This window comes from Boleophthalmus pectinirostris, unplaced genomic scaffold (genome assembly GCF_026225935.1).
Source record: "Boleophthalmus pectinirostris isolate CB_2022bp ecotype Guang Dong unplaced genomic scaffold, ASM2622593v1 HiC_scaffold_11, whole genome shotgun sequence".
Classification (NCBI taxonomy): Eukaryota; Metazoa; Chordata; class Actinopteri; order Gobiiformes; family Gobiidae; genus Boleophthalmus; species Boleophthalmus pectinirostris.
Window position 1 is genome coordinate 4,007,017 of NW_026570994.1, and position 24,120 is coordinate 4,031,136.

A 24,120-nucleotide genomic window follows, 5' to 3' on the forward strand; every position below is an offset into this window, starting at 1 on the left:
CGTATCGAGAGATGTGGATATCGTTACATCTTGACTCCAAAGGGATGTCATTGTTTTGTCTGGAATATTTCACAGAATTGTGTTAAACTGTGTAACATTTGAAGGAAGGAAAGGTTGTGTGTTAATTTTAGACAAAAGCGTTATTACAAGCTTTTACGCAGTGCATATTTTTGTACGTAATGACGTGTGTGCAGTGTATCAAGGAATGGAGCTTAAAATGACTATGTTTTAATGAATAAATGGCACTTGCTTTCCTTCTGTGTATAGATCTGCACTTGGTTTTCCAGTTTCCATCACCGATTCATGTCTGTGTTTTCTTCTACAGTATCCTCTTTTAGTCTGTTAACATCCAAATGAACCGTGAACGAGCTGGAGAGCCGCACGAGCGCTCGGCACGGGCCAAAAGATCACGTGACCATATGTTGTGATGCCGCGCGCGTAATCGTATCCGTGCGTTCGCGCTATACTCCTTCGGAAACGCGGACCGCCCGTTCCGGTCGCTCGCGCCGTGTTCGCAACACGGCGCGGCGTGTTTACGTTTACGCGGACACTATTCAAAATACCGGGAACGTATGTGGCACGGGTCAGGGTCACGCTCGCCACGTCTCCGTCCCCCACAATCCCCCCCTCCTCCCTGCCTCCCTCGGTGCGTGCGCGCGCTTTGCCGAGAGCTATAAGAGGGGTCATCGGCGCGTCAGGCGAGTAAACACGAATACCGGTTAAACACTGACGCGCGCACTTCCTTTTACCATCTCCCATAATCAGACTTAATTTAAATTTTGATAAAACACAAGCCAGTAGATCCATTTCTAATCGTATCTCTTTATATAATTGTTCCAGGATTCCGTGTGCGTCTTAAGACTTCTTGGAGACGCGGCCTCTTTTCTTGCTTTCAACCAAATTCCATTACCGGCGTTCCGTGCGTAATGATGGCACGCTTTAGCCTTGCGTCTTTTGGCACAGGTGGCACCTCAAAACATCGAGTGAGGAGACGTGGCTTGTCACGAATTTACATTAAAAAAGAATAAAAAAGAAAAAGAAAAAGAAAGAAAGTGGAGTTTAGAAGAAAAGGCCTGTTGAAATTTCTTCTTCAACTTAGACTTAAATCTTTCTCGAACTTAATTTAATTTAAAGACAGTGTTAGCACATAGACGATTCTTTCAATTAATATCTCATTATAATATTTGGAAATTAGACAGTAGGGAATGACAAAAGATTTACAAAATTATTGTTTAATTCGTTTCAAATAGCGATGATCTCCGTGCGTAATATTGCTTCCGTGTGTGCGCTGGCTCAGATGTATTACTGACAACAATAGGAGCATTCTGTACCCAATTTGGATGACCTCGTTTGAAAACAGAAAGAGCGCGCTGCTTCACGAAAATTGTTTTATCTCAATAACTTTCAATAACACACGCGCGCGCCGTATTTATAGAACAAATGTATTTTATAAAGCGGCCTAAAGAGCGAGCGGGACGAAGGACGCGCGGTATTCAGTGCGTACCCGGAGATGGCACAATATTACTGTCTCCAAACGAGCGCAGGAGACCCACGCGAAATGTACAGATATTTTTGAACGTGTTTCGTGTTTTTGATACGCTTAGTTTCAATGGAGTCAAGTGGAGCGGTCGCGTGCGGAGAGGCTCTTCGTTAATTGGAGAACACTGTCACATTCTGTTACGATCTGTCTTTTGTGGGCTTCTCTTAATGACACGTAAAGTGCAGCACACGCACACACACGCGCGCGCGCACCTCACAGGAATAACTTAGAAAAGTCCTCACACGGGCGCGCGCCGGACCCCAGTAAAAGCGTGTGATTTTAGAGCAGGAAATATGAAAAGAATGTCGTGTGAAAATGGTACATCATAATGAGATACATTTAGATTTTTTTGTTTGTTTGTTTTCAGTGTTCTTATTGTATCTGTGCCACAGTCTCTGGAGCTTCAAAAATATGGTTCCAAAAGGTTTTGATAATCTGAACTTTTACGGCACATTAAATTAACAGAACATAATTCCTCTTTTTCAGTCCGTTTAATTTATGACATTAACATGATCAGATAATATGAATAAAAGAGTAAACGTACATGGGTGTGTGATGTGACACATGCACTTTCCTGGATTTGTTTCATTAGGTGTAAATTAATTCTAGCACATGTTTGATCATGGAAAATGAATATTGATATTATAAAGATGTAAAATACAAGTGAGATAAACCTCCAGATGCGTGTGTCCGTGCGCGCTGACCGTTTGGAGGAGCACTTCACGGTCTGTACTAAGTTTAGCGAGTGTAGTGCGCGCGGCGCGGTGTCTGGACTGTCTGTGCCGCGCGGTGCCGCGCAGTGCCGCCACAGAGTGTGATCTGCGCTCTCTCTGCGCGCTCTCTCCCTGCGCTCTGGCAGCTCGTTGCTTCGAGGCTCCTTATAAGCACCCTCCGTCGTGGCCGGCTCCTTCCTTATTGGTCAGGTGGAGCGATGACGCAGCGTCTTCACGTATCCTTCACGCGGCTCTCTTGTTGTTTCTTATTAAGAGTCTTGCCGTCGGTCAGAGGAGAAGGCGGCTTCGAGGCGAATGTGGAGAGATTGTTGGACTGAACGGTGCACTCGATACTAAACACTGCTCATCCCGGAGGAGAGCGGTGTCTCTCTCACACTGTCTACGAGCTGCTCTCTCACCGAGCACGCACGCACGCGCGCGCGCACGCACGCACACTCCGCTCTGTGCGCCTCTACTTCCCCGTAGTAAAGTCCGCACAGAGCAGTCTCCTGTGTGCGCAGTTTCTTCGAAGGAGTCGCTCCGAGGAACGAGAGGAACAAGTAAGTGCCAACTTGAACCTGTCGTGTTTTGCTTTGTGAGCCCTGTTTAGTTCCGTGTGCTTTGTGCGCGCGTGGGGGATATGTCCGTGACACCGGGACGTGTGGTTCACGGCAGACCCCGGTGCTGTGTGCACCCGGAGCAGAGCGTCATTTCGGCTTGTTATGTAAACACTTCTTGTTGTATGAAACACTTGGACAGAGCCGCGTGGTCTCCGCCGCGGAGAGACACTGGAGAAAGTTTCAAGTGAAGCAGTTTAAATGTGTGGATCTTTGTTCGTGAACTTTATTCCATCGCCTCGTGTTTTAGATGATTCTCTTTAGAGTGTGTAGTCCAGTGTCTGCTCACTGACACTTCTCAGAGTGTTTTCACCGACTCGTGTCACGAAAGCCTGAATTAAATTAGATCAACAGCAGCTTTTGTTTCCATGCAAACAGTTCTAGAGACTTTTCCTCAGTGATGTTCTGGGAGGTCGAAATCTGTGTCCGCCTGAGGTGACGGTGTGTCCCGCGGGCACAGCGGCACAGTCCGCTCGGAGCGCGCGGTCAGGGCACTGATGTTACACTCCTGCGTACTTCAGAAACACACTTTTTTTTTTTTTTACTTTTAGCTGCGATACACTTGACACATTTGAAATAAAAGGGGATACGCTTGTTTCTTTCAGTAAAATGTCACTACAAAATGTAGACTGTAGCCTGTGTGTTTCCACACCATTATATTATTTAGTGTTCACAGCAGATCACTTCGGCGCGCGTGTGTGTCATATTTTTCTTCAGTTAAAGCTTTTTGCAGTGTGTATATTCCTCTTTGCTCTTCATCACGTACATGATTTTAAACACACTTTGGCCTGTGCGTGAGGAGCGCGCGCAGAGGACGCACTGACTGGAAGTGGGTCAGTGCCGGACACCGGGCTCACCGGAGCTGCGCTGACCGACTTCACTTGAGTGTGAGCGGCCCCAGTGACAGCTCCACCGGGGAGGAGCTCTCAGAAAACACATCTGCGCTCAGAACAGGAGCCGCCAAAGGCTCTTACAGTTGTTGTGCGTAACTTGACTTCCCAAAAATATTTTCCTAAATCGATGAATTTATTCAAAACAGATGTAAAGTGGGAAAAGTCTGTCTGCATTTGCGTGTCAAGGCACAAACACACGCAAATCCGCTCTGACACGCACAAACACACGCAAATCTTTTTACACCTCTTCGCGTGAGCGGTTATTTTTGTGTCTTTAGCCAGAATGTGTTGTACTTATGAATGTGAAGTGAAACCCGCGCGGGCCTGCGGACAAACTAAAGACGCACAAATAGCGCACCGCGGTCAGAGCTCCGTGCGCACGACGAGCCGCAAGAGACGAGCCGCCAGCTGCGACTCCTCTGTGGGATTTCAGCAGCAATTTAACATTTAGACAACTGCACAAAGTTTGCCACAATAACAGCCACTCTGTATACCACTCTATGTGTGTGTGTGTGTGTGTGTGTGTGTGTGCATATGTGTGTGTGTGTATATATATATATATATATATATATATATATATATATATATATATATATATTATATATATATATATATATATATATATATATATATATTCTTTTTAATATTTTTTTCAAAACTATTATGTATTTGTTGTAATTGTAATTGTTGGCTTTAAGGAAATTTTGATTTAGAGAAAAGGACCAGGATTAAACCAGGACTGAATCAATGGGATGTGAAATGGAATAAACAGGACTAAACACAGACAGACAGACAGGTGGTAGTCCTGTTCAAACAGGGCCAAACCAGAACTGAACCAGATCTGAACCTGGACTGATGGGACAAAATCTTTACCAACAAGTTGCAAAGATTTGAACAGGGCGGGTAGGATGTACATGTGTCCACAAACCAGGACTAAACCAGGTCTAAACCAGGTCTATGCCAGGTCTAAACCAGGTCTAAACTAAACCAGGACTAAACCAGGATTAAACCAGGATTAACCAGGTCTAAACAAGGACTAAACCAGGGCTGTCAGGGATACAGTTCAAGTGAATGGTGTATTTCCTCTGTCTATTTGTTCAAAAGTGAGGATTTGATCTTGTTAGTATCCTTCAGTTGCCCATGCCTCATGACCACGTCTCCCTGTTGTTGTCCAGGACGCCCGGAGCCCTTCCCTTGGCGAGGACCCTGTGCGTGCCCATGTAGCTGCCCTGCGGGATGCCTGATCATGACAGCGCCCTCCTGAGCGCACAGACCAAGCGCAGACGAGTGGATATCGGCGTGAAGAGGACCATCTACAGCCGCGCCCGGGACTCTTACGAAAGCATGAACCAATCACACGCCGCCGAGCAGGACGGGGACTGCTCATTGGTCAGCCACGGCCACGGAGGGTCTAATGGCGACAGCGAGAAGTCCAATGTCCTCAGAAAGCTGCTGAAGAGGGCGAACTCCTATGAAGACGCCCTGATGCCCTTCCCCGGGGCCACCATCATCTCCCAGCTCCTCAAGAGCAACATGGCAAAGAACGGAGGCAGCGACTCGGGCTTCCAGGTGCACCACACTCCACTCCACTCACACACACTACACACACTACACACACACACACACACACACACACACACACACACACATATACACACTGTAGACATATGTTATATATACAGTGAATCTTATTTTCCTCACACACAACACAGACGTGTGACTAAAGCCTCTGTCCTGTGTCCTCTGTCCTCAGGGCAGTGGGGCCATGTCCAGCGGGGGCTCAGAGATCCAGGGGGAGGACGGCTGCAGTAACTCTTCCAGGGACAGAGACAGTCCGTCCGACTGCCTGTCCCCAGGTCCCCCTCTGCCCCCTTTGCCCCCTCTGCCCCCGGCCTCCTCCTCTGCCTTCAGAGGGCCTCCTCCTGCCTCCCTGCTCACCTCCCTCGCCCCCTCTCAGCCTCTGGCCCTGTCCTCCTTCGACCTGGACCGTCTGTCAGATGAGCACCTGAGGGCCAAGCGCGCCCGTGTGGAGAACATCATCCGCGGCATGAGCCACTCGCCCCTGGTGCGCTCCAGCACTGGAGAGCCGGGCAGAGACGACAGCAACGGCACAGAGCATAGAGGGGACTCCCACAGAGGGGACACCCACCACGGCTCCTCTCTCCTGGGCTCCCCGGGCTCACGGGGAGGGGTCAGTGTGGAGGTGTACCGAGAGAACAAGAGGAAACAGCGGCTGCCCCAGCAGCAGCACAGCTTCACCCAACTAGTGTGCTCCAGACAGGAGCAGAGACAGGAGGAGCGGAGACAGCTCCGACTGCAGCTGGAGGACATGCAGGTGAGCACCTGTCACACACAGGGCCCGGTCTGTGGTCCATGTGTCTGTAGAATCATGTACAGTAACACACATCCTCACACACTGTGTGTTTTTATAATCATATACAATAACACACACCTCCTCACACACTGTGTGCTTTTCAGAAACAGCTGCGGCAGCTGCAGGAGAAGTTCTATCAGATCTATGACTCGGAGACAGAGGACGAGGACACAGGAGCAGAGCGCGGAGCAGACAGGGAGGAGGACGGGAACATGTCTGAGGACAGTATCCGCTCGGACGGGCTGGAGGACAGGCACAGGGACAGCCACAGAGACAGGGGGCGCCCTGACGACCTGTCCGACCTGGACCCCGGCCTGTTTCTGGACAGAGCGCGGGCGCTGCTGCGAGAGCAGGCTCTGATGGATGGAGAGCTGGAGGAGGACAGGGAGGAGGAGGACAGGAGCAGGCTGAAGAGGAGAGGACCTGGCGGGAGGCACCTGGCAGAGACCCTGAAGCAGGAGCTGAACTGTGCGGTGTCACAGGTGGTGGACACGGTGGTTAAAGGCTTCTCCTCCCCAAAGCAGAGCAGCGTGCAGGGCTGCAGCAGCACGCCGGCCGCCCCCTCTTCCTCCACCTCCTCCTCCTCCTGTCCTCCCCCCTTCGCCCCCCTTCCCTCTCTCACGCCAGAGTCCAGGTTCGGAGGAGGTGGTCTGGGCCTGACTCTGAACAGTGACAGTAGCCCCACCCCAAACTTCCACTCGTCCAATCAGAGACTGCACTGCTTCGGAGACGTGCTGGTGCCCAGCCCCCTGGACACTTTCAGCGGGCTCAGCAGACTGAGCGCTGTGCCCACAGCCAACGACCAGACAGAAGCCCTCCCCCTGGTGGTGCGAAAAAGCGGGGTTCCGGACACCGGCGAACACTCCCTGCCCCCTCCTCCTCCCCCTCACCACCCCTCTCTCCACCCCTCCCCCCTCACAGCCTCTTTGGGCTTCAGCCCTCCATCTTTTCGACACCCATTCCCTCTGCCCCTGATGGGCTATCCCTTCCAAGGCCCCCTGGGGTCACACGGAGGCCCAGGCTATCCACACGGACCCAAGGACCACCACAGGGTCTCCCCAGACTCCCTGGACATGAGCCGGGACACCATCAGCCTGAGGACCAAGATGAACCTGGGTCTGAGTCACCATCAGCACCGGCAGAGCTCCCCTCACCCAGATGCCCTGTCACTGTCCCTCATCAAGTCTGAGTGTGGAGACCTGCAGGACATGTCTGACATCTCTCCCTACTCCAGCTCCACTGTATCCTTTACACATGATCACAGAGCGGCGCTCACACGGGGCTCTGCTGTACAGAGGGTCTTCCTCTTAAAGCCGCAGCAGTCAGTGTCTTAAATGTGCTCATTAACATGCGGGGCCCTTGTTTCCTGTGTGAGAGGCACATGAAAGGGGGCGGTGGCCGTGTGGTCGTGGGGGCACATGAAACGCCCTGCCCAGGCTCTTTTAAGTGTGCAGCAGGCTGGGCTCCTCCAGCACTCGGAGCTGTTAGCCACGCTTTCATCGCTCACTTTGTACATACAGCCTCAAAGCTAATCATTTTGGGTGCACGCCTGTCACCATAACACACTCTGAAGCACGATGTCGCCACAGACGCACACTACCAGGCCAAAGTTTGGACACACTCAATTATGTCTTTGCTTTATTTCCCTGATTATTTACACTGCACATTCTACTGAAGGCACGTAGAAACAAAAAATAAACTCAAATTACCAAAAATTATTTTGAGATTTTTAAAAATAGCCACACTTTGCTTTGAGCCCTGGTTTGCTCTTGTGACATTTTTTTGACCCTGACGTGACTTGAAAACCATTTCAGGAGACTTCATCATGAAGCTCACTGAGAGAAGGTCAAGAGTTTACAGTGTTGTCAACAAAGCAAAGGGTGGATACTCTGAGGATTTCAAAATAAAAAGAGTTATTTAGTATTTTCTTTGCTATATAATTCCATACATCTTGCTTGTAAATGCCTTTTGTGTGGATCTAAAATGTAGAAAGAAGTAAACATAAAGAAAAAGAAAAAAATAATGACAAAGTGTGTGTGCATTTTTGACCAGTAGTGTATATTGCAATAAATGATAATATGGAAAGTATTTTAGCCATTGATACAATTAAAACAAAGGAAAATAATCCCAACAAATATAATCATAATTTAGAAGTATCATTAAAAGGTCTGAGCTGAAACAAATAAATAACAGAATGAAGCAATAATTAGCCATAGAAGTGACTTATTCAACTCTCTACAGCTCAAATCTTTTCATATTGCAACGAAAATAAGACAAGATAAATAAGACAAAGAGAATTTTGCAAATAAAATGTACACACGATATATACTGAGCCCCCAAAATATATTGTTCTATAGAGCAGTGGTTTCTGGGTGGAGTTTGCGTGTTCTCCCTGTAGGTTTCCTTTGGTTTCTCCCTCTAAAATCATCACGAGGAGGGTCTGTCAGGTCTTTTGATCATTAAAGAGGCTGTATTTTACTTCTCTGGAGTATTAACGACTAACACGTAACAGATTTAGATCACGATGTTGCTTTGAAAATGTTATATTCATCAAAATCGACGCACTAACACATTTTGTCATTTTCATTTACATTTTTGACACTCTACGTCCCGCCTCACTCCCCCTTCAGAGCGCGATCGCAACGTAATCTGCACGCATCCCGCAACTGAAACTTTTGCACATCGCGTCAGGTTTGTGAAGTCGTTGCGTACGGTTTTGTATCATGTTTCTTCGTATTTATGAAGAATTGTCGCGTGGGAGGATTGGTGATTTAATCTCCTGGGTGGAGCTTTGCACAGAATCTTATAGCTATCCGTAGTAAGTCCCGGGAAAGATCGCTAAATTACTCAAACATGTATTGGTGACACTGATATTTTTTGGATCAGTATTGCAGTTTCCATTACAGTATGGACCAATGTCATCATTTGAAGGGCCTATGTTACACTATGTACTTGGGATGCAACAATAACTGAAATATCGTGATATCATATCAGAAGTCACATTTATTTATTTATTTATTGCTCATACTATTATTTTGTTGGCATCGACTTAAAGAGGACAACAACAACAACAAATCTGAAAATTAACATAAATACATACATATTTCTGTGATTTTTTGGCCTCGTCTTTGCTGCATGAACAAAAGGAACAGAAAGAAGATAAATCTTATAAACCCTGCTCCTTTCACAGATCAAAAGTTAAACATTTAGTCTCACAATAATATCGTGGGCTGTCACAGTATATCGAATTATAAGCTCCTTTACTTAAATGCATTCTGCTTTAGTAGGAAAAGCTAATAAACATAGAGAACTACATATCCCATGATTCATTTCAGCACAGACAACAAGAAGAGATATGTTTTTTTACTTAAATTCTTGGGATTATGATGGTAATAATTTACACCAAAATCATGTCAAGGTATTTTAAAAGCAAAAAAAATGTCCTATCTACAATTTATATTAGCCTCTGCAAAATATCGCAATAAATATCGTACCGTGAGATGCATATCATGATAATATCCTACCGAGAGATTTGGATATCGTTACATCCCTAATATTTACTGATCTGTTATAATGTTGTTTCCTCATCAAAGACGTACCATACCTCCTTGTGATGTCATGAAGTAATACAGGAAGTGCTCCACTGTGTTTTTAATCATTTGGATGATTTTGAGTCCTGGAATTGCCAATCTCTTCAGAATTAAAGGTAAAAAGTAAAAAGTTGTTAATGTGGAAACTGGCGCTTCATGACATCACAAGGTGGAACAGAGCATTTTGAGCTATGGAGATGTACAGACTGATAATAAAGGGTTACTGAAATGTGTGATTGAAACAAAACACAACTCCAGGTTTGTTTTTGAGGAGGTGACAACATTATAACATGACTTAAACCTCACAAGGGTCAATTTCGTGTAATGTGGGACCTTTTATACTAAACACTTCCCAAAAAACCACAGTGTTTCTTACTGGTATTAACCACTTCTGCTAGTTCTGTGTCATTTTCTTTGGAGCTGTGTGTGGAGGTAACAACATTATAAACCGACTTAAAGCTCACAAGAGTCAATTTTGCGTAATGTAGTACCTTTTATACTAAATACTTAGCGCCTTTTATATTAAATACTCCCCAAAACTTACAATGATTCTTACGGGTATTAACCACTTTATCTAGTTCCATGTCAGTTTCTCAGCAGTTGTGTGAGGAGGTAACAACTTTATAACCTGACTTTAAAGCTCACAAGAGCCAATTTTGCATAATGTAGAACCTTTTATACTAAATACTCCCCAAAAACCATTATGTTTCTTACTAATATTAATCAGTTTTTCTAGTTCTGTCTTAGTTTCTCAGCAGTTGTGTGAGGCGGTAACAATGTTATAAGTTAACTTAAAGCTCACAAGAGTCAATTTTGCGTAATGTAGGACCTTTCATACAAAATACTTCCAAAAAAACTTGTTGTTTCTTACTGGTATTAACCGCTTTTGCTCGCTCCATGTCAGTTTCTCAACAGTTTTTTGAGCAGGTAACAATGTTATAACTTGACTTAAAGCTCACAAAAGTCAATTTTGCGTAATATAGGACCTTTTATACTAAATACTCCCAAAAAAACACATTGTTTCTTACTGGTTCTGACCGTTTTTTCTAGTTCTGTGTCAGTTTCTCAACAGTTATGTGAGGAGGTAACAACATTATCATGTGACTCAAAACTCACCAGAGTCAATTTTGTGTAATGTAGGACCTTTTATACTAAATACTTAGACCCTTTTTTACCAAATACTGCCCAAAAACCACAATGTTTCTTATTGATATTGACCACTTCTGCTAGTCCTGTGTCAGTTTCTCACGGTTGTGTCAGGAGGTAACATTATAACCCGACTTAAAGCTCACAAGAGTAAATTTTGTGGAATGTAGGACTTTTTGTACTGCCAAAAAAACAAAAGGTCCCCAAAAACCATGATGTTTCTCATTGGTATTAACCGCTTCTGCTAGTTCCGTGTCATTTTCTCAGGAGTTGTGTGAGGAGATAACTACATTATAACCCCGACTTAAAGCTCACAAGAGTAAATTTTGCGAAATGTAGGACCTTTTATACTAAATACTTAGCCAGGCTGGTTCCACCTAGTGCCTCCACTCAGTTTCATTTCTCTCCAGTAACTAGGTCAGGAATCAGAATACATTAGACGGTTTGCAAGAACCCTGGAAGTGCGAGTCCAGCGAAGAGTCATACATTCTGTGTTGGCAACGATTCCCGAGATTGAGGATTTAAAGCGGGAACAAAGAGAATGTTTGGTGAATTTTATCAAAGGGAAAGACGTTATTGCCCTTCTTCCTACGAGATTTGGGAAAAGCTTAATATACCACTTAGCCCTGTTAGTGGCGCATTACATACGCAACAACCAAACAGCAGTGATTGGTTAAATAATAAAAGTACCCGCCTACCATCGAGCGAACGAATTCTAATGCTGTGAGGTCACACGGTTTCTACGAAGTGAAACTCGCTGATGAATCAAGCTACTAAATACTCCCCAAAACTACAATGTTTCTTCTTAGTATAAACCGCTTCTGCTAGTTCCGTGTCAGTTTCTCAGCATTCGTGTGTGTACGTGTGTCTGTTTCTTTCTTTTTTTTCTTTTCTTTTTTTTTTTTTTTTTTGGTCCGTGTATTTGCTGCCAGGTGTTTGGACGCACTTGTTGTCTTGATTCTCCTAACCTTCACTCACTCTCACTGAAGAACAAAGTGGAGACAATATCAGACTTTGAACGGCGCAAACAAACTACAGCAGCTGTGTCACCTTCAAAGAGCGTTTTTAGACCTGGCTTTAATTAAAAAACACGGAAAATCTGACACGCCGTTTGATCTCCCGTAGCAAAGGCCCGTCCCATTCAAACCGGGGGTGCAGCCATCTTTGAAATCGGACATTAGGATTTCAAAGATGTTTCCACACTTCAATGTAGTCTTTGGAGTGCTTTGTACGCAAAAATGTAAGCTAGCTCTTTTGTGTTGAATGGAATTTTTAGTTGTTGGTAAATAGCGGCTAAAGCGAAGAATGCTGTCCTTTCACTGCCGAACAAGTGGAAGCATGGCTCGTCATTGGGGATAACAAAACGCAAATTGTAATTAAACGTGTAAAAGATGAACAAAATCGTAATTAAAAAGAATTGTAATTATTGAAAGCTTTTCGATGCTGGAAATAGACAAAATTCCTTTCATGGGATTTGTAATTTCAAAACTGTATTGTATTGTTTTATTATTATTTTATTTTATTATTATTTTTTTGCACTTTAATTTTATAATTAGCTTACTTTTATAATTGGAAGTAATGGTTGTACTATTATTAAAAGTTTTAGTAGTTGTAGAAGTAGACAATAGTATTTAAAAAAAAAAAAAAGGTAGTAGCCTGGTTTTAAAATGTAGCCGTGTAGAAGTAATAATAGTAGTAGTAGTAGTCGTTGTTGTTGTGATTGTTATTGTCACTGTTGTCATAGTAGTAGTAGTAGCAGTAGTAGTAGTTGTTGTTGTTGTAGTAATAGTAGTAATAGTAGTAGATTATCCAGTAGTAGCAGCAGTTTTATGTAGCCTAGCAGTAGTAATCGTAGTAGTAATATTATCAGTAGTTCCAGAAGCCTGTAGTAGTAGTAGTAGTAGTAGTAGTAGTAGTAGTAGTATGATTGGAACTATGATTGGTTTACTAATGGTAATAATATTAGTAATATGAGTAGTAGCAGTAAGTAGGCAGAAGTAGTAGTAGTATGAGAAGTAGATAAAGGTAATCTGGTATCTTGGTAGTAAAAGGTAGCCTTGTTGTAGTAATAGTAGTAGTAGTAGTAGTAGTTGTTGTAGCAGTTGTTGTTGTTGTTGTAACAGTAGTAGATTAGCCAGTAATAGTAGGAGTTTAGGTAGTAGTAGTAGTTGCAGAAGTAGATAAAGGTCTGGAAGCTTGGTAGCTCGTTGCCTTGTAGTAGTAGTAGTCGTAGATTATCCAAAAGTAGTAGCAGTTTTAGGTAGCCTAGTAGTAGTAGTCGTAGTAGCAGTGTGGTTCACAGTAGTAGCAGCAGTAGTAGTTTTTGTTGATGTAGTAGTAGTAGATGCTGGTTTGTAGTAGAATCAGTAGTTGTAATGGTAATGATATTATAATAATAGCAGTAGTAGTAGAAGCAGTAGCATATAGCCTAATTGTAGTAGTAGTAGTAGTAGTAGTAGTAGTAGTAGTAGCAGTAGTAGTAGATATTCCAGATTTAGTAGCAGTAGAAGTAGATAAGTAGTAGTCAGTAGTCTGGTTGCCTGGCAGTAGCAGTAGTAGTAGTAGTAACAGAAGTCGTAATTTATTATTAGTAGATAACTACTAGCCTAGTTCTAGTTGTCGTAACAGATCAGTAGTAGTAAGTAGGCTAATAACCTATTTGTAGTTGTAATAATAGAGTGATACTACCCTAGTAGTACAAGTAGCAGTAGATTTGTAATAGTAGTAGTTAGTAAAAGTAGCTGTAGATCATTATTAGTAGATAACTAATAGTAAGTAGCCTAACTGTAGTAGATGCAGTAGTAGAGTAATAGTAGTAAGTAGTAGCCTAGTAGGTACCCTGGTAACCTAGTAGCAGTTGATTAGTAGTTGTAGTAATAGTAATAGTGGTGGTAGTAGATAGCCTAAATGTAGTAGCAGCAGTAGTTGTAGAAGTAGATAAGTAGTAAAAGTTAGTCTGATAGCCTAATAGTAGTAGTAATAATAATAGTACTAGATTAGCCAGTAGTAGCCTAGATGTAGTTGTAATAGTAGCATAGTACTAGCAAGTACTCTATTTTTCACTGTAGCAGTAGATTGATAGTAGGAGGAGGAGGAGGAAGTTTGCAGTTTTGCCATCATTCTAGTCATCTTATAGCCTAATAACAGTAGCAGTAGTAGTAGATTAGCCAGTAGTAGCATAGCTGTGGCTGTAGCAGTAGATTAGCAATAGTTAGTACTTTATTTGTGGTTATAACAGTAAAGTTAAAAGTTGTAGTAGTAGTAGTAACAGTGGTGGTAGTAGATAGTCTAGATGCAGTAGTAGCAGCGGTGGTAGCAGAAGTAGATAAGTAGAAGTAGGTAATCTGGCAGTAGCCTAACAGTAGTAGTAATAATAGTAGTATATTAGCCAGTAGCAGTAACTAGTGGTAATTGTAGCAGTAGATTAGTAATAGTATGTATTCTGTTTGTGATTGTATTAGTAGTATTAGATTTGCCAGTAGTAGTAGTAGCAGTAGTAATAGTAGTACTAGTAATAGTAGTAGTAATAGTTAGTAACAGTAAGTACTATACTTGTGACTGAAGTAGTAGTAGATTAGTGATTGCAAGTACTCTATTTGTAATTGTATTAGTAGTAGTAGTAGTAGTAGATTTGCCAGTAGTAGTAGTAGCCTAGCTGTAGTTGTAGATTAGTAATAGTAAGTACTCTATTTGTGATTGTAGTAGTAGTAGTAGTTGTAGATTAGTAATAGTAAGTAATGTATTTGCGGTAGTAGTAGTAGTAGTAGTAGTAGTAGTAATAGTAGTAGTAGTAGTAGTAGTAGTTGTTGTTGTTGTTGTTGTAGTAGATTAGTCATTTTAAGTACTCTATTTGTGGTTGTAGTAGTAGTAATGTTAGTATATTTGCCAGTAGTAGTAGCCTAGCTGCAGTTGTAGTAGAATAGTAATAGCAAATATTATAAATACAAATAGTATATAAATACTAATAGTACATTTGTGATTGTATTAGTTGTAGTAGTGGCAGTAGTAGTAGTAGATTCGCCAGTAGCAGTAGCCTAGCTGTAGTTGTAGTAGCACAATAGTAATAGCAAATATTATAAATACAAATAGTATATAAATACTAATAGTACATTTGTGATTGTACTAGTTGTAGTAGTGGCAGTAGTAGTAGTAGATTCGCCAGTAGCAGTAGCCTAGCTGTAGTTGTAGTAGCACAATAGTAATAGTAAGTACTCTATTTATGTTTTTAGTAGTAGATTGAAAGTCATAGTAATAATAGTAGTAGTAGTAGCAGCAGTATTATACACTTTTACCATCATTCTACCTTTTGTAAAACCTTTTGTATTTCGGCAGGTGTCCCCCTCTCCCCCCTCTCCCCCTGTCCCCTCCCCCTCCACCCACCCTAGCGACAAGTCCGCACACACCTGGCGGCGAGCTCAGGTTACACGCGATACCGTACGTGCCCGATCACCATCCGAGCAAACACCAGAGCGAAAAAAGTACAGAAGTAAACGTCATCCCCGAAGAGGCCCGTTTAGCGCTCGGCCCGTGTTTATGCGTTTATGCATGACGCGTTAGCCGTTAGCGGAGGGAACGGGGGCAGCTAGCAGGTTGGCATTAATGTTAACAAGGCTGTGGTGTTGTTGTCCGAGAGCTTTGACGTCGCTGCTGCTCAAGTGCATAATGGATTGCTAGCCGCGTACGAGCTAACTAACTAGGGTTTCGGTTTCTAGCGCGGTTTTTCTGTCGTTTTTAGCCGCTTTAGCTTGACTTTGTTTATCATGTCAGACTGTTAGCTGATTTGCAAAAAGAAAAACTAACACCAACAACAACAAAAAACACATCTTCATAATTTAAAATCTAAAATAGTAGAAGAAAAAATGCTAAAGAGTAAAGAGAAAAAGTGCTAATGTTGGTGTTTAAGCTCATGTCTTTGTCAGGTCAAAAAATTTGTTGCTTTGACGAACCACACTTCCATAAAGTCAAGTCAGGAATTGTGTTAAATTGTAATTTCAAGTTTTATTAATGTGCCTTTTCATACATGTCGTGTCTTGTTGTCGTAACTTATTGCTAGAATGTTTTTTTTGTTTTAAGTTAGCCATTTCAGCTAGATTTTGTTGTCCAAAATTTAGTTGCTTTTTTCAAACATATCAAAACTTAAAATCTAAAATAGTGGCGAGAAAAAAATCTAATTAATGCAATTTATGATTGCGTACATGTCAAGTCTTGTCTCAACTCTCAAATTTAGCAACTACTTTTTTTTTTTTTTTTACCAAAACATATCCCCATAAAGTAAAATCTTCAGTCGTATTTTTTGTAGTGTTATTAATCTGATAAATTTTACGGTGAGACATCTCTTAACTTTCTTCTCTAGCAATTTTATGCAGTTTTTTAAGGCAAAATTTAAGAGTGAAGGAAAAAAATTTGCTATCAAAGCAGTATACCACTCAAAATGCATTTTTATTAGCATTTTATTGTTCTTCATTGTGTCCGACTATTTGTTAATTTGCCAAAACATGTCTCCATAATTTAAAATCTAGAATAAGATTGTGTTATTTATACAGTATATTGTGCAGTTTTTACTTTTTTTGTCATGTCCATGTCATGTGTTCACCGAAACATCTCCCCATAGAGTAAAATTTACACTTGTGGAGTTAAAAAAGTACTATACATTGTACACATCCAGTCGTGTCGTGTTGTGTCCTCTTGTCGAAACTCATATTTTCACTTTTTTTTTTTTTTTATTTGCCACTTTAGCTAGATTTTCTTTTCGTTTACTGCTTTGCTAAAACTTATCTAAAATAGTGAAGAAAACGGGCAATTAATGTATTTAATTGTTAATTTTTTTTTTTACCTTAGCTCAAAAAAATTTCATTAGTTTTGCCATCAGTTTTGTTTTGTTTTCTTTTTTTGCTTGTTAAATTTGCAGCTTCACCAAAATATTTCTCCATAAACTAAAATCTACACTTGCGGTGTTAAAAAGTGCTATACATTGTACACATGAAGTCTTTTCAAAATGTTATTTTTATTTTTTTTTTCCAGGTCCTCCAGAAACTTTAATTAGAGAAAAGAAACACATGTCCGGCGATGTGTTGCTTTATTAAAAATATCTCTGCAATTTAAAACCAAAAATATTGAAGGACTAAATCTGCTATTATTAGTAGTAGTAGTTCTATATCGTAAACATTGTAACAAAATCTTAACACAGATTTTGAAGTTCTTTTTGCTACTTAACCTAAATTTCCTTTGTCATGTCCAAAAATGTCCTGTTCCACCAAAACACAAGACTATATGTTCATAAACGAATGTACACACTTGTGATTTTAAAAAGTGCTATTTGTTTTTTTTGTGTTGTTGTTTGTTTGTTTGTTTGTTTTTTGGTCTTTTTTTTTTTTTTTTCACTTCCTCCAGCCAGATTTTCTCCGCCACGTCCGACCATTTGTTGCTTTGTCGGTATCTTCACAATTTCAAATCTAAAATAGTGAAGTACAAACGATGCTACGGCGTCCTCTCTGAACTCGTACGGATCTTTGGTAGCGCGGCGTTGGCGATGGCGTTAGCTAGCCCTCTCATCTCCTGGGGTTAGGGCGTGTGTGTGTGTGTGTGAGTGTGTGTGTGTGTATGTGTGTGTGTAGTCGGTGCGCTAATTGACCTTGTAGGGGGGTTCCATTGATTGCCTCATCTTCTCTGATAGATTATGGGCTTGTTAATGTGGTGGCGAAATGGCAGGCGGCATGGCAGGGCACAGCTGTCGTACTACGCACACACACACATACACACACATGCACACACACACGCATGCACACAGGCTCACACAAACATGCATATATATACATACACATAAACATGTATACAAACCCATGCACACAGACTCACACACATATGCTCCTACACACACACATGCACATACACACACACACAAGTATACAAACACATGCACACAGGCTCATACACACATGCTCATACACACACATGCACACACACACGTATACAAACACATGCACACAGGCTCACACATTCATGCTCATACACACACATATACACACACGCACACAACACATGCACGCAACCTCACACACACATGCACACACACATGCACATACACATGCAAGCACATATAGGCATATGCACACACATATATACGCGCACACACACATACAGCATATACGCGCACGCACACACATACAGGCATACGCACACATATATATACGCGCACACACACACATACAGGCATACGCACACACATACAGGCATACGCACACACATATATACGCGCACACACACACATACAGGCATACGCACACACATACAGGCATACGCACACACATATATACGCGCACACACACATACAGCATATACGCGCACGCACACACATACAGGCATACGCACACATATATATATATACGTGCACACACACATACAAGCATACGCACACACACATACAGGCATACGCACACACATACAGGCATACGCACACACATATATACGCGCACACACACATACAGGCATACACACACACACATACAAGCATACGCACATACACATACAGGCATAAGCACACATATATATATGCGTGCACACATATATATTCGCACGCACACACGTACAGGCATACGCACACACACAAATGCACACATACGCAAACACACAAACATTCACTCACACATGCATACACACACACATACAGGCATTCACACACACAAACATACACACAAACATACACTCACACATACTCTGGGTAACCACAATTTGAATGATGATTTTTTTAAATTTATTTTGATTATTATTTTTCTTTTTTTTTTCTTTTTTGCAGGTGCCTTCGTTGATTTCGGTGACTGAACACCATTATATAATTATACACAAATTACGATATAGGATATAGAACATAAATATTTATTATAAAAGCAATGAAAATGTAAACGAAAGAAAACAAAACAAAATGAAAGTGCCTGTATGTAACTTTTATATCATTTTCTCCAGATAGTATAGTGAAAAAATGTGCAATTTAAAATTACAAAAAAAAAAAAAAAGATAAAAAGATAACATTGTTTACTGATTGCATTTTAAGACACGTTGATGTTGTTTGAAGACCTACATGTCGTAGTTGTTTCCTTCTCATTGACCAAGTTGTATTTAGATTTATTCATGCAGGTTTGAGTCGTCTTTATTCTCCTGTATTCAAGACATCCCCCCACTCCACTTTTATATTCTTAATCAGTCATTTGTGTAGGATTCTGCAGCATCGTGAAGTAATTTTGGAACAATTTTTTTTTTTAAATCTGCCGCTTACTAGTGTGATTGATGTGCAGCTATCCATCGGAGGAACCAGCAGCTGCACAGCTTTTTGTTATGATGATGTTCACAGCAACGTTGGGCACCAAAGTTTTCCAACCCAGACGTCGACGCGCTTTTTATGACTTCAAATGTCCAAATTCTTCTCTCAAACAGAAAACACACGGTTCTACTTTGTGACGTCATGTGGTAATACAGGAAGTGCCCCACTGTGTTTTTAAACTCCATACATTTTCACTAGAATCATTTGGATCATTTCAGACCTGGAATTGCCAATCTCTACAGAACAAAAGATAAAGAGTAGCTGTTAACTTGCAAACTATCGCTTCATTACATCACAAGGTGGAACAGAGCATTTTGAGCTTTGAATTACTCAACCTCCAAGTACGTTTTTGAGGAGATAACAAGATTATAACACAATTTTGCCTAATATTTGACCTTTAAACCTGGAAAACATTACAGTAAATTTAAAAATGTGTCGTTTATTACAATGATTCAGGTTTGTCGTTATGAAAAAGCGATATGGAAATGTTTGTTTGTTCGTTTTTTGCAAGGTTGGCGTTTTTAATCCAGCCATCCAATCCGCTTCCCCCGTTCGGCCTAAGTGAGCGAGCGAAGGAGGTAACGGTGAGAGCTTCGTGTGGCCAGAAAGGAGAAAGGCGTCGTCGCATCCGAGACGTCACAGGCCATTCTTCCCAAGGCCGAAGCTCTAATACTCTAATAATATCTCTTTATGAATGAGACATAATGTATCTAGGGCTGATTCAATACGGCGAGTCTGAATGGAAAACGACATTGTTCTTCGGTAAATTGGATGTATGTGGAGGATATTATCAAGGCCAGACGCTGCGATTAAATAAAAAGAAATAGATACGAAATAGAAATGTAAAAAAAAATATGTGTCACGTTTGTCATCATGTCATGTTTTCCTATAAAAATAAGAGATTTCAGGTGTAAAAACTGCAAAAATACAGTTTGGAAACATATTTTGGACGTGTGAATCTGAAATTTCACGCATCTTTTTGTTGAAATTTTAGATAAAAAGAAATTTACTGAGGATGTTTTGGATATTTTAGTTTGTACTGAAAATTTGCGTAAATTTTCAAGTTCAAATTCAAATTGGAAAAACAAAAATACATCAAATTTGGAAGTAGTTATCAGCAAATCCTTCTGTACGATCTGTTTTTTTTTTTTCTTTATGTTGTAGCATCAAGATTTAAGCAAGAAATTACGTAGCGGAGAAAAATAACTCTAAATTTGTGTTAATTTTTCGATCCAAATTGCTCAAAGTATGCGTTCTTTCGTGATTTTGATGAATCGACGGCGTAAATAGTCACAAAAGTAAAGAAAAATATTAGTTACCCCTGTACGTGTTCATGCCTGTTGTTACCCTGCTCTCCATGCACGCCCTGTTCACCTTCCATTAACGGCCCATTTGTTTTCTCGCACAGTGGAGTTGTGATAAAACGATCTGGAACTATAGGAAAATGCACAAGTAAAAAGAATCAGTAAAAGTACTCTTGTATCTGCATCTGAGTGTGTCCAAACATGTCTAGAAGTATAAATATTTTGTGAGTATTTTTTGTGCAGCTTGTTTCGCTCCTTAACCCTCGTTTCAGATTCAGGAGGGCCTCTCTCCGAACCACCTGAAGAAAGCCAAGCTCATGTTCTTCTACACGCGCTACCCCTCGTCCAACATGCTCAAGATGTACTTCGGGGACGTCAAGGTAAGACCGCCGGTCCGTTACCCTGCTCACTATGCACGCCCTGTTCACCTGCCATTAACGGCCCTTTTGTTTTCGCGCTGAGTGGAGTTTGTGTTTAATTGTCGGTGATTAAATGAGCTGGAACTATGGGGAAACACACAAGTGAAAGTAGTAAAAGGACTCTAGTATGTGTACTTTCACCGAGTACGTTTTAAAGTAGGTATTTTTCACTTGTACTTCATTTGAGAGCAGGTATTTGTACTTTCTACTCCACTACATTTTGGAACGGGATGAAAAGTAAAAGTATTTTTGATGATAGTTTGAGACCTGCTGAAAAGGTTTAACATTTTTTAACACATTTATAATTTCAGTAAACTGAAATATACAAATAAAAACTGTTACCAAAAAAAATCTGTTTTCTAAAAAAACTAAATTCAACTCAAATCTGTATCAAAATCGCAAAATTTTAATTTTTATTAGATTTCAAGATTTGCTTGTAATACTTTTACTTTTTACTCTTTAAGTACATTTTTAAACGGGTCCTTATTAATACTTTTACTTTTTTTAGTAGATTTTTTTGCGTGATAATTTTACTTTTACTTGACAAAGCAGTTTTTTGTTTCTATATGTACTTTTACTTCTGACAACAGAATCGAGTACTTCTTCCACTAATGCATGTTTTTAAGCTCTTATAACATCATCATTATTTTGTATTTTGTTTTAAATTTTTTCCATTGTTGAAATCTGTTGAATTGCGCGATTTTGGGGTCAGTTGTTCAAGAGTTAGTGGTAATGCAAACCATTGTAGTTTTCGCAGGAAGAACACCAAACTCCGAATTGAAAGGCCATACCTGTTTGGGAATTGAACCTAAAACGTCCTCATTGTGGGGCAAATTAACTAACCGCTATGACACAGTTTTTGTAGCATTAAAATTAACCAACTGTCAAATGTGTTTTCATTTTTTTGCAAGCACATTTTGTTTTCACAGCTGCTGTGAACGATTCTGCAATATTTGACATTTCGTTAAATAAATAATTTCCTTAATTTAAAAATTCAATGTGCATTTGAGGTGAAATATTTAAATAGGAAAAAAAATTTAATAAAAAAATAAACAGAAAAAAAATAAAAAACAACATGACTTTTAGTAAATGGTGTTTTCATAATATAAAAAGTAAATATATTGAAACAGAAATTTGTCTATGAATTTACAATATTGAATAGAAATAAATACATAGACATTAACCTACAATAAACACAAAAACAAAAAAAAAAAACAGACTTTTGTGTTTTTGAAAATACTATGACCAAAATAAGAGCAGGGGCAGATGGAGCAGAGCAGTTGTAAACAGGTAGCGTCCATCTTGTCCTCCTTAGATTGAATTACCCGTGTTTATTCATTCTCATTTCCCGGTCCTGTTTTTCTTTTTTCTTTTTTTTTTTTTTTTTTCCTTTTTTTCCCACAATATTTACGACTATTCCGCCTGCGCTTGTTTTTGACGGTCAAGCCGCGTGAGCCGACGGCGCAGATGGGTCCTCCGGTCTGTCACGTCCGTGGAGCATAATTAGAATGAGTGGCCTTAATCGGAGCGGGGCGGAGGTGGGTGGAGGGGGTGTGGAGGGTTCGACGCCCACTTTCCCTCTCTCACCCCCCCCCCCACCCACACACCCACCCAGCACCCAAACACCGCTGCTCCTCGTCCCCCCTCGTTTAGCTCCCTGTCTGTTCACTAATGCACTTTCACTGTTGTTTTCAGAGGCAGACTGGGAGGGGTTATAGTTTTTGTAGTTTTTGTAGTTTTGTAGTTTTTGTAGTTTCTGTATTTTTATAGTTTTGTAGTTTTTGTAGTTTTATAGTGTTTTGTAGTTTTGTAGGTTTTGTAGTTTTTGTATTTTTATAGTTTTGTAGTTTTATAGTTTTTTGTAATTTTTGTAGTTTTATAGTTTTGTAGTTTTTGTAGTTTTGTAGTTTTTGCTGTTTCTGTAGTTTTTGTAGTTTTGTAGTTTTTGTAGTTTTATAGTTTTGTAGTTTTATAGTTTTTTGTAGTTTTTGTAGTTCTGTAGTTTTTGTAGTTTTGTAGTTTTTGTGGTTTGTCATTTTTGTGGTTTGTCATTTTTGTGGTTTGTCGCTTTTGTGGTTTGTCGTTTTTGTCATTTTATAGTTTTGTAGGTTTTGTAGTTTTTGTAGTTTTGTAGTTTTTTGTAGTTTTTTGAAGTTTTGTAGTTTTTGTAGTTTTGTAGTTTTTTGTAGTTTATTAGCATGGGGATTTAGAAAGAAGAGCGTATTAATGAGTTATGAGAGAATTTTTGGGGGGGTTGAATGTTTGTGAAATAGGGTTTAAATGTATTTATTTATTTATTTTTATTTTGATGTGTGACATTTTAAAATGTACTGCCAACTTTTTTTTTTTTTTTTCACCTTTATTTTTGTCTTTGTTAAAACCAAAGATGGATTTCAGCTTTTCTAATAGTTGTACTTTTCTACACACACACACACACACACACTTTTTATCTTTTTTAGCAGTTATTGTATCAAGGGGTCGAAAGCGATGGAGTGCAAAAGTAAAACTACAATTATTATGTACAATTTTTTTTTTACGTATCTGTACTTTGCTTACGCCAGTTTTAAAGTGTATGCTTTTTACTTTTACTTCACTACATCTGAGCATGTATTTGTACTTTCTACTCCACTATATTTTACTAGAAAGTACTTTTCTTTATGGCGTGAGACCTGTTGAAAAGACTGAGACTTTTTTTTTAAATCACATCGAATTTGAGCAAACCAAATCCACAAAAACAGCGAGATAAATTAAGAAATCAATTGAATCACTTAAAATCAGCTGAATTCTTTATCAAAATCACTACATTTCATCCTTTAATTGTTCTAAAAATCTCTGCAAAACACTTTCACGTTTTACTTTTTAAGCAAATTTTTAAACATGCACTTCACTTTTACTAACGTAGATTTTTACTTTTATTTGAGTAACTTTTTGCCCTCGTATCTGTACTTATACTTCAGTAACAAATTTGCGTACTTCATCCACCACTGCAGAAGATTATTTTTTATGTAGAACTGAACTGCTTGTGTTATAGTCGTTTATTTTATTAAGTGTTTTTATTCTCTTGAAGCACTTTAAAACGTGTAGTGGTGTTGGCACTTTGCTGGGTCATGACACAACGAGGTTTTATTGTTTTTATTGCGCTTTTTTAGGATGTTTACTTTTATGTGTAGTGCCAAGATATGAAAGGCAAACAAGGCGAAGGCGTCCCCA

General features: G+C 40.4%; 1 protein-coding gene across 1 annotated transcript in view; it reads left to right on the forward strand.

The window, feature by feature from the left end:
* The first annotated feature begins 2,553 nt into the window (after positions 1 to 2,553).
* LOC110165177 (prospero homeobox protein 1-like) overlaps positions 2,554 to 24,120 on the forward strand; it is an 80,697-nt gene continuing 59,130 nt past the window's right edge. The window contains exons 1-5 of the mRNA XM_020930346.2: positions 2,554 to 2,813; positions 4,939 to 5,332; positions 5,517 to 6,098; positions 6,242 to 7,378; positions 20,764 to 20,871. Coding sequence (XP_020786005.2) covers positions 5,000 to 5,332; positions 5,517 to 6,098; positions 6,242 to 7,378; positions 20,764 to 20,871 — 2,160 coding nt within the window. The 5' untranslated portion in view covers positions 2,554 to 2,813; positions 4,939 to 4,999. The remainder of the gene's footprint in view (positions 2,814 to 4,938; positions 5,333 to 5,516; positions 6,099 to 6,241; positions 7,379 to 20,763; positions 20,872 to 24,120) is intronic.